The 11,860-nt window shown below is 43.6% G+C and overlaps 1 protein-coding gene across 2 annotated transcripts in view; it reads right to left on the reverse strand.

Moving 5' to 3' along the window:
- The window catches only part of GNPTAB (N-acetylglucosamine-1-phosphate transferase subunits alpha and beta), a 127,229-nt gene extending 117,888 nt beyond the window's left edge, over positions 1 to 9,341 (reverse strand). For both annotated transcript variants that reach the window (XM_077111788.1, XM_077111789.1), the window contains exon 1: positions 9,174 to 9,341. In XM_077111788.1, the coding sequence (XP_076967903.1) occupies positions 9,174 to 9,290 (117 nt within the window). In that variant the 5' untranslated portion in view covers positions 9,291 to 9,341. The remainder of the gene's footprint in view (positions 1 to 9,173) is intronic.
- Between the last annotated feature and the right edge of the window lie 2,519 nt (positions 9,342 to 11,860).

Genomic DNA, 11,860 nt, shown 5'->3' on the forward strand with positions numbered 1-11,860 from the left:
TCTTAAATGTGACACAAATTTAAAATTACTCAGAGAAATTAAGAGAGGCATAGGTCGTTTTGCTGTGCTTCCCTTTGCTGTGCTTTGCAGATACTGCCTGCACTTTGTACAAACTGAAGGTCTGAGGCACCCCTGCATGGAGCAATTCTACTGGCGCCACGCTCCCAACAGCGTGTGTTCCTGTCCGATACATTTTAATTATGGTATGTGCATTGCTTTTTAGCCAAAATGCTACTGCACACTTAGTAGCATACAGAATGATGTGAACATGACTTTTACCTGCACTAGGAAACCAGAAACTTCATGTGACCTGCTTTAGTGCAATACACACTTGATCGCACTGTTCTGGAACCGAGCCTGCAGTATCTCCAAGGTATGTGTTTAAGTGCAACACGCAGATGTGTAAATAATGTCATGCCACTTCTGGGACTGGGAACGTTGCAGTGAGGCAAGGTCACAGTCGAACAGCCAGAAGACATGTGGCTCATCAGTTTCAGGTTCCCGTGTTTCCCAGACGCTGTCAAGCGCGCAGAAACCTCTTAGCCCAGGGGGCCTGAAAAACAGAGCTCTCTATGGACACCCCAAACTTAACCTAATTATGAAAATCTTCAAAGATGACAGTAACTCAGGCACTTTAAGAAAAGTGACAACTGTGAGGCAAATCTAGCACCCAAATCTGAGATACGAGAAGGGAACTACATACCCAAACTTGTTTTAAAAGACTAGGAATCTAAGACTCACTGCTGGAAATGGCACAGCAAAGTGTTCTCAGCCGGGAGTCCAGGAACCTCCCCTTAAGAACCCTGACAGAATTCAGAACGTTTGTGGGCTTAGAAGGGAAAAAAAATTTGTCCTTAGGTACTTTGTTACCAATAGAAATCAGAGATATTTTCATATCAAATACTGCTGTTACAGATACCTTGAAATATCACTTACACGTACCATTACTTCAAAACAAGGGTAGTTACTGATCTTATCTTGTATTAACAAAGAACTGCATGTTAACATATTGCAAATTTGTATTTTGAACCTATAGTTCAATATAAATGTTTTCCTTGGTAATCCTCTATGCTTTCAAATAATCCTTTTATACATTTAAATAATCCTTTTATGCATTTAAATACAAGAAGGGATCCATAGACTTTACCAGACTGTCACCAGGGCCACAATACAAAAAAGATCAAGGACTGAAGGACCCCAGATTTAAACCTAGGGCTCTTGATCTATCCTGCCTCCTAACGTTTACACTACATCCTGCATCTCTACCTTCACTGCAGCTTTTATGTTATTAACCTGAAATGGCTCCTTTGTATCGCTAAACTATAAGCTTCTTGAGGGCAGGGTCTCTGTTTTTTCATATCTGTATCATCACCCTGGCACCTGGCATTCCACAGGCACTCACAAACACTTGCCAAATTAAAGAGGGTAGCAAGGGGAACAGTTTAAGAATATCCTTCACGACCACTCTAGTAAAACCTAAGGTCTAATATACTTGAAAACAGATCGACAGTTTCTAAAAAGTCACTATCTTCACAACTTGTATAAGCAAGCTAGATATCAAGTCTGCTCTTATACTAGATTTAATTTCTGAGAATTTCCCCAAAATGCAGTTATCAGAAGCATACACACACACATAGAAAAGCTAAATGCAGGAATGTATATGTAGGCATGTTCTACTAAAAAGCAATACATAACTATTTTCATAATCAATACTTATATTGTATTATGTAACTATTTTCTTAATTGAACAAAATAGGATTTAGCTATTCTAGTTCTACAAGTTATTTCAAAATAAACTCCACATAAACAGCCAAAAAAGGTTTTATTAAAAACAAAGTCACATGCTAAGTCTAACAAAAGTTAAACAATAATCTCATATTTATAAAATCCAAATACAGTTAAAGGAAAAAAATACGTATGTGGCACCACATAAAATCACTGTTAAGTACAGCTCACGCTGGTGTTCTAAACGCTTAACCTTTTCATTTAACACAGTACTGGAGAGAGTCTCAGTTTTACAATTAGGAACCACATCAAGGAAAGGTAGAAAAACAGAAAACGTTATACAAAAAGGAAGATAAATCTGATTATCAGATGAGAGTACTACGAACTCAGATCCCCAAATGCCAGCCTTTCTTATATCCCCACCAAAGAATGTTATAAACAAAGGGTCACAGAATCAGAGCGGAAAGGAATAACCTTTTTCAGATTTCCACTTGGAGTGGGGAAGTCCTTGATGAGTGACCATCACAGGTGGCTATCGGGCCTCCACTAAAATACCTCCAGGAGCAAACCACTGTCTTCTGTTGCAGCCCATTTCCAAGGAATTCATTCATTCAACAAATATCTACTGGATACCAGGCACTGCTCCAGATGCTGGGGATACACATAAACACCCGACTCTCACGGAGCTTACAGTATCTCAGATGGTGGAAAGTGTCATGGAGAAAATAAAGAAGGAAGAGGGTGCTGGTAGAGTTGCAATTTTAACAGGGAAGAAGGACCTCACTAAGACGGTAGTAACTGCACAAAGAAATGAAGACAGTAAGAGAATAAGCCACACACAAGGAGCAAAGAAGGCACTTTCTGGAGCTGGAGCAGAAAAAGTAAGAGGTGGAGACAGAGGAATCTAGCACTCGACGGCACAGGGCCTTGGGGTCCATGCTAAAGATTTTGCCTACTACCGAGAGAGGCGGGCCACGGCCAGTCAGCATTAAAGATGAGTTACTGCTTTATCTACTGCACTAACCAGATTTCATCACAGAGCGAAGGCCAAGAATGAAAACACTCTCTATTTTATGCTACTGTTAAAAAAATTAAAACACTGAAAAAGCAAATAAACCTACATAGTTTCTATTAAGGTCAAATTTAGAATCTGCTCACCACATATCCAAGTGGCATTAGAATGCCCGCATGCTTCAGATACTCGGAAAAGGCGTGCCCACACCCAGCCACTTGTGACTGGGGATACGGTGGGGAAAAGACAGAGGCTCTTACCCCAAAGAGCCTATATTTTCATGGAGAGATATAAGACATTAAATAAGAAAACATATCTACACATGCAATTTCAAAATGATAGCAAGCACTATTAAAAAAGAAAGAAAGAAAGAAAAGCAGCAGAATGTACCAAGGAATGACGTGAGGTACAGGCAGCTTTAGGCCGGATGGTGGGTTTGCTGGTTTAAGAGGATGTATTCCCCTAGAAAAGCCATGTTTTAATCAAAATCCCATTTCATAAAGGTAGAATAATCCCTATTCAATACTGTATGTTTGAAATTGTAATCAGATCATCTCCCTAGAGATATGATTTAATCATGAGTGGTTGTTAAACTGGATTAGGTGAAGACATGTCTCTACCCATGTGGGTGGGTCTTGATAAATTTCTGGAGTCCTATAAGAGAGGAAAAGAAACATTTTGGAGAATAAAAGATTCAGAGACAGAGCAGAGTAGAATGACATAGCCACGAGAAGCAAAGTCCACCAGTCAGTGACCTTTGGAGATGAAGATGGAAAATGCCTCCGGGGGAGCTTCATGAAACAGGAAGTCAGGAGAAGAAGCTAGCAGATGACACCGTGTTTGCCATGTGCCCTTCCAGCTGAGAGAGGAACCCTAAACTGTAAACTAGCAACTTATTAAGTTCCCCTTTTTAAAAGCCATTCTGTTTCTGGTATATTGCATTCCAGCAGCTAGCAAACCAGAACAGTGGGGAAGGCCCACCTGAAGGGTCACCAAGGTGAGACCTAAATGACAAGGACAAACTGGTCACGTGCTGGCGTGGGGGCAGCTTTCCACGCTGAGAAAGAAACAAGAGCAAAGGCCCTGCCCCTACAGCTGCAACAAGCGCCATGTGTTCAATGAACAAAAGGAAGGTTTTGATGACATCAAGGAACAAAAAGCAAGTTTTGATGTCAAAACCTGACCTGAACTGCCCTGAGGCTATTTACAATCTTCACTTAGTTCACTGATTGTGACCATTCATATATGTCACTGTAAAATTATTGCTGTTTAATTATAATACAGTAGTTTCAAAAGTTGTAGATAAGCAACTGGACTTTTATATAAATCGTTAAATTAAATAATGAGGGCTCTGAAATAATGAATTTTTTACCTTGAAAGCACAAGGTTTAAAGACTAAACAATACCAACTAGCAGAGAATTCATATTTAAAGTCCGAAGTTTCTGGACCGAGGAGGGTGCACGGGAAGTTTGGGGGTAGAACCATTCGATTTCCCACCCAGGCACTCAAAGAACAACAACAAGAAATATATTCAACAAATGCTGCTATGATATTGGGATATTCAAATGGAAAGAGAATGAAATGTGACTCCCACCGGACAATTTAAACAAAAAAAGTCATTTCTAGCCTGAAAAAGATCTTAAGAGCATACATGGCTAAGCCAGTCTACAACAGCCAAACGTTCGTCCTGCTGCCAAGTCTCCCGGGACAGCAGCCTCTGGTCTCCCTCCAGTGTGCCCTCTGGGAGTACCATGTTTGGAGCCGCCTCTGCTTCTGGGTGGCCAGAATTCCCAAGGATCCTCCAAAAATGACTTCCATCAACTTCAGAAAAAATAAAATATCTTCTCTCAATTCCACTTTTCTTCCTCAAAATGTGGACAACTGTATAACTGTCTTGTCAAAAGGCAGTAACCAATACCTTTCAGCAAATGTATAACCAAGCAAGCAATGAAAGGCAAAAGGGTAGAGAATGAAAAACAACCGATCCCTTTAAGTTACCCTCACATGGTGGAGGAAGTAATAAGCAGCTAAAAAACATTAGTCAGGGTCAAAAAAAAATTCCAGAAGCAATAAATAAGGCACTCACTTTTGCATAGATATGTTCACTGTATTAAGCGGCAACACATCAAACAGAGTAGTAGCTGGTATATTATTAAGTACATACTCCACATTTCACATCTGGGGCCCTTTCCTCACCTACAAACGTTTTTTCCCAGCCCAAGAACCAAGAACTACCAAAAGTGCATACTTGGAAATCAGGCCACAGAATTCACTTATTCATTTAAAAAACAAAACAAAACACCGACTTAAGGCTGCCTCCTCTATACAGGGCACTGTGCTTGGGCCAGGCCTGCCGCAGTAGTCAAACTAGACAGCAACCTTCTCTTCCAGTCAAGCAAATGTATTATTCTATGGCATTTCTAAAAACCCTTCTGCTCCTTTAAAAATCTTTGCGCTCCCCTACCAAATAAAATAAAATAAAACGAGACAGATTTCAAGCATCTTAAAAGCACAGCTTTTCTCCCAATTGCTGTGGACACTTATTTTTAAAAGTGTTTCCCTAAAATCACATATATGTACTCCTTTAGTTATGCCCTATTCACATTCTTTATACACATGCTTATGACAAAGAATATCACCAATAAAATAACCACAAAAATATTGCCAAATCACCAAAGAAAGTTTTATTATGTCCAGAACCTAAATTTTCTGTAGCACATGATCTAACTCAACCTGTCTGGACAGAACATTTAAACAATCCAAACACAAGGAGCCTAGAACAAGAATGAGGACCTTTAATCCTGTATAGCTTAATGTAATGCCTGGATATATCCCAGAGTATATTAAGCAGATAATCAAAAAGTATTCACGGGTGGGACAGAAATCCTAGAATGAGCTGAGACTCACCTTCAAGGGATTGAGAAAAACCCTAGAATGAGCTGAGACTTAGCATCAAGGGATTGAGAAAACCTTCTCAACCAAAAGGAGGAAGAGTGAAATGAGACAAAGTGTCAATGGCTGAGAGATTCCAAGGGTTGTCCTGAAGGTTATTCTTATGCATTAAGTAGATATCACCTTGTTATTCAAGATGTAATGGAGAGGCTGGAGGGAACTGCCTGAAAATGTAGAGCTGTGTTCCAGTAGCCATGTTTCTTGAGGATGACTGAATAATGATACAGCTGTCACAATGTGACTGTGTGATGGTGAAAACCTTGTGTCTGATGCTCCTTTTATCTACCTTGTCAACAAAGGAGTAGAACATATGGAATAAAAATAAACAATGGGGGAACAAATGTTAAAATAAATTTATTTTGAAATGCTAGTGATAAATCAAAGTGAGGGGTAAGGGATATGGTATGTATAATCTTTTTTTTCTGTTATTGCTTTATTTCTTTTTCTGTTGTCTTTTTCTTTTTCTGAATTGATGCAAATGTTCTAAGAAATGATGAATATACAACTATGTGATGATACTGAGAATCACTGAATACATATGTAGAACAGAATTATATGCTAATGTTTAATGTTTTTGTTTGTTCTTAATTTTTTTAATTAATAAATAATTTTTTTTAAAGGATTGGCAGGGGGTGGGGGGTGGGGGTTCAAGGTAGTTTAATGGTAGAATTCTCACCTGCCATGTGGGAGACCTGGATTTGCTTTCCAGCCCATGCATTTACCAAAAAACAAAACAAACAAAAAAATTCAACAAATGGTACTGCAATAATGGGATACTCGCATGGAAAAAGAATGAAATGTGACACTGCCACACAGCATACAAACAAACAAAAAAAGAGTAATGCCATCCTGGCAACATGGGACAAAGATCCTGGAATGAGCTGAGACTCAGCATCAAAGGACTGAGAAAAACCCTAGAATGAGCTGAGAATTAACATCAAGGGATTGAGAGAACCTTCTAGACCAAAAGGGGGAAGAGTAAAATGAGACAAAGTGTCAATGGCTGAGAGATTTCAAACAGAGTCGAGAGGTTACCTTGGAGGTTATTCTTACGCATTAAGTAGCTATCACCTTTTTGTTTAAGACGTAGTGGAGAGGCTGGAGGGAATTGCCTGAAAATGTAGTGCTGTGTTCCAGTAGCCATGTTTCTTGATGATGATTGAACAATGATAAAGCATTCACAATGAGACTCTGTGAATGTGAAAACCTTATGTCCGATGCTCCTTTTAGCTACTATATCAACAGGAGAGTAGAACATATGGAATAAAAATAAATAATACGGGGAACAAATGTTAAAATAAATTCAGTTTGCAATGTGGTAAATGAAAACGAGGGGTAAGGGGTATGATATGTACAATCTTTTTTTTCTCTATTGTTTTATTTCTTTTTCTGTTGTCTTTTTATTTCTTTTTCTAAATCGATGCAAATGTACTAAGAAATGATGAATATGCAACTATGTGATGATATTAAGAATTACTGATTGTATATGTACAATTGAATGATATTTAAATGTTGTTTGTTAATTTTTTTTATTAATAAAAAAAGTAAAAACAAAAAAAAGTCATGGCAAAGTCCCTTGAGGGATGGGAGAATAAAAATGGAACTATTAAACTTTGCCACCAGGAAAATCCCAGATACTGTGCTAAACATTAGGGACACCCAAATCTATAGGCCAAGCCCTTGATCTTGACGCTTGCTCTAGTGAAGCTTACGTACGTAGCAGAGAAGCTTAGACTACCCATAGGCATGCCTAAGAGTTACCTCCAGAGGCCCTCTGTTGTTGCTCAGATGAGGCCTCACTCTCTCTAAGCCCAATTCTGCAAGTGAAATCATTGCCCTCCCAGCTATGTGGGACATGACATTCGGGGATGAAAGTCTCCCTGGCCACGCAGGAGATGATGGCCAGGGATGAGCCTGGCCCTGGCAGTGAGGGATCAACAATGCCATCCTGACCAAAAGGGGGAAAAGAAGTGTAGCAAATACGTTACAAGTGGCTGAGAGAGTTCAAATAGAGTTGAGAGTCTACTCTGGAGGTCACTCTTACACAAGCTTCAATTAGACATTGCTACCTACCATAACTTGCTAAACCTCAAGCAAAACCAATCCTGCCAATCCTAAAGAACACCTAGGGCATCATAAAAGATTCTACAAACGGCTCTAGGAGTAACTTTCCAGAAACCTACAACCTCCAGATGGGTCCCTGGAAGAGACAAGCCCTGAAATGCAGAGGGGCCAGCCCTTCCAGAGCATCAACTAGTTTCATCTCCCTATCCCTTATTATCAACAGCCCCTTCCAATATGGAAAAGTCACAATGGGCACAGCCCAAATACCCTAAAGAGTGGGATCAAAGGAAGGTCCGGTTTAACAAATGAGTATGAGTGCTGAATCGTTATACTGATATTTCTCCAGTACCTTAGAGCAGCTAGAAATAAAAACCTTTGGAACTGTAACCCATACCAAACTCTGAAATCTGTTGTATAACTAACTGTTGCAATGCACTTTGAAATGAATTGCTTTTATGTACATGTTACTTAAAGAGGAGTATAAGAGAAGATAGGATTTAACAAATGAGTATGACTGCTGATCATTATATTGATATTTCTGCTGGTCTCCAGTGTCTTAGAGCAGCTAGAAGAAAAAAACAAAAAACTGTGCAACTGTAACCCACACCAAACTTTAAAATCTGCTCTATAATTACTTGCTAAGATATACTTGGAAATTTTTTGCTTTTTCGTATATATGTTATATTTCACAATTAAAAATAACGTTAAAAAATATATACTACTAAACCTAAGCCAAAGGGTTGTTTCCAATTCAGGAAATGTTTAACAGTCTATATCAGATGAGCACAGACTCTAGTACACCAGGGCGCTTCCACCTCCGAAACCTGTTGCCTGGACCTGAAGCGATGCCAACCAAGGCCTCCCAGCGCGCGGGTCAAGCAGTGCCGGCGGGTCCGGGCCGCGGGGCTCCCGGGACCGCCACCTCGCGCGCACGTGCGGGGCCGGCGGACGGCGGGAGCCCAGAGGGCTGGGCTCTCAAGGGAAGCCGGGTCCCGCCTGCAACCCGGCCGGCGCGCTGGCGCAGGGCCCGGACAGGGAAAAGCCGCACAAGCGCCGTCCACGCTCGGGGCCCGCACACCCCCGCCCCGCACGGCCCCGCGAAGGCACGCGGCCCGGGCGCGAGGTCCGCAGGCCGCCAGCAGGGGTCCGACGGGCGGCCGGTGTCAGCGCGCGGGGCAGGCACGCGTCTCTCACGTTCTTTCGGGAGTGCTCTGGGGGCACAGGGAAGCCTCGCGGTCCCCGGAGGGGCTCCGAGGGGCGGACAGGGCCTTAGGGCACCTCACGGGCCTTGGGGAGCCTGAGGGCCCCGGGACGACCCCTGCCCCGCCCCCGGCGCCGGAGCGCCCGCGGTCGACCGCGGACGGCGGAACCCGCGTTCTCGGGGCTCCGAGGAGGACAGGTGTCCCCAGTGCCGCTCACCTCTCCAAACTGGAAGGCGGAGACGATGGTGACCACGACGCCCACGAAGCACACGTAGAGCCCGTACCTGTGCGACAGGCAGGTGTAGGTCTGCCTCTGCAGCAGCTTGAGCAGCATCCCCGCGCCGCGAGCGCGCCGCCGCCGCCTCAGCGAGCCGCCAGGGAGCGGCCTCGCCGGGCCGCGCGCGCAGGTCACGGCCTCCCGCCGCCGCGCATGGACGCTCCCGGCACCGACGCGCTCGGCCCCGCGCCGCAGCGGCCGCTTCCGGGAGCCCAGGGCCCAGGCCCGGCCGGCGCGGACGAACGCGGGGGCGGACCCGCGAGGCGGGGCGGGGGCGGGGGCGGGGGCCGAGGCGGACCGGCGAGGCGGGGCGGGGCGGGGCGGAGACTGAGGCGGGGACTGAGGCGGACCCGCGAGGCGGGCGCCCGGGCCTAGCGGCGGCGGCGCGAACAACGCCCCCAGGCGGGCGGCGGCGGGAGGCGAGGCCCCCGCCTGTGCGCATGCGCGCCGGGCCTCCGCGCTGGGCGGGGCGTGGGTGAGTCCCGTGGGTGCGGCTCGGCGCCCGCCCCGCGGACAAATCATGGGTCCCGGGTGCTTCGTGATGGAGTCCTTTCTGCATCCACGGCAGGTTCATCTCCGCTCTGCGTGAGCCTCTTGTTTGAAAGAGGAGACTTTTGGGAAAAATGAACCGAAAGTCATTCATTTTTTCCTTAAATGTGTAATTAGTGTCAGGCGTGGTGCTTGTGTCTGTTATTCACAAGTGAGCCCTGAACTGGGCCTGGCCGCAGTTGGGGGAGGATGGACATGTAAAAACCAATGACCAGCATTGGGGCGGATGGACATGAAAAAAACATTGACCAGCAAAGGGGGAGATGGACATGTAAAAACCATTGACTAGCAAAGTGGGGGGTGGACATGTGAAAAACATTGACTAGCAAAGGGGGGGGATGGACATGAAAAAAACATTGACCAGCAAAGAGGGAGGATGGACATGAAAAAAACATTGACCAGCAAAGGGGGAGGTGGACATGTAAAAACCATTGACCAGCAAAAGGGGGGATGGACATGTGAAAACCCTTGACCAGCAGTCGTTATGACCTAACTGGAGCGTGAACAGGAAGGCACCCTCATGGAGCAGCCGCTCATTCACTGTTCCCCAAATTGCCATCATTCAAAGGATTTTTAAAATTATCTTCAAAACCAGTTTCAGGAAATACGTAAAACTCCCTGGCAAGGGCCACTTAATGCAAACAGATCTGCAGAGGCGGTCAGCTTCTCCTAAGGCAGGGCTTTTACAGGAAGCTCTTTGGCCTTTAGGAGCTGATAAACCCATGTGACAAAGGTGACAGCAGTATTGCCAACACTTGCATGTTCCGAGCTCTTTTCTGAGATGGTGCTGACAGATACAAAACCACTGTGACTGTCTCTCATAGGTGGGCTCGTCCATCCTCACAACAACCTTTAGGGTAGATGCTGTTATGACCCATTCTACAGACAAAGAAACTGAGGGACAACCACATAACCTTACACAAGTAACTGACAGAATTCTGATTTGAACCAGGGACTGCAGCTCTAGAACGGGCGCAAGAAGGAAAATTGTGAAAGTGCAGGGTGAGATTCTGGTCTTTATTTAAAATTTTCATATTTTGTTCATTGCGGATTTTTGTGTTAATTTTTATTTTTTAAATAGTGCATCAAAATATGATTTATCTTGATTGCTGAAATGTGTGGCTTCCCTCTAAATGTCATGCCCATAGTGAATCTCACTTTCCTGGGCCAGGCCTAGACCTTTGCTTCTAAAAAAAGCATGCTTTGTGGCAGTGCCAGTCACCCTTAAAAGTTTTTTTTATCTCTTTTTGCTCCAACCAGAGAGCTTCATAGTAGCCAGAAGTATTTCTAGGTCCTTTCTTTCAAAGGACTCTATCTCACACTCTCTCCCAGCTGAGCCAATGTGGTTGAACGTGTGTGAAAGAACGTGGGTGTAATGTGATTCACCTGTAGAAGCTAATTACAGCCTTATTAGAAGACTTCAGTAAACAATGCATGAAAGTGCTTTGAATTCAGAGCCCAAAGCATTTTAAGTGTAGGAAAATGTTAAGAAAAGAATATTTAACTTTGTTCCATAAGGGATGAGGCTTTTAAGCAGGAAAATCAACTGACCCAATATGTACTTCAAGTTAACCCAGCAGTTTATAATCAGTATCTAGACAGTTGAAGAAATCCGCAGTGACAGCTCATTTATCTGGAAATCTTTTTATTTGACAATCTGAAATAGACTGAACACAGCAGAAACCCAAGAAATCAAGTCTGTCAGAAGTTCACTGAAATTTATGAATTTTGCTTTTAGAACTCCTCAGTCTGTCTCTCAAAATCTGATAAATATAATTGAGAAACTTTGTCATCTGGGGTCTCAATCCATAGCAGATCAGAAAAAATCAAACTAGGAGCCCCCCTTCCTGCCCTTCCCCCAAGCAAGAAGTGACTTAGCTCAATATTGGGGAAAAACTAGAGAAAAAATATTTTTAGAAAGCAAGTGTCGTAATGGCCCAATCTAACAGTATAACATCTCAGGTAGATAGAGGCTGCAACAGAAAGATATAATGAAGGCACATGTCCCCGAGAACATAGGATAATGGGTCATATAGAAATGACCCCAGTCATCGAGGAAAGTGTAATTAATGTCTGGT

This window comes from Tamandua tetradactyla, chromosome 7, assembly GCF_023851605.1.
Source record: "Tamandua tetradactyla isolate mTamTet1 chromosome 7, mTamTet1.pri, whole genome shotgun sequence".
Classification (NCBI taxonomy): Eukaryota; Metazoa; Chordata; class Mammalia; order Pilosa; family Myrmecophagidae; genus Tamandua; species Tamandua tetradactyla.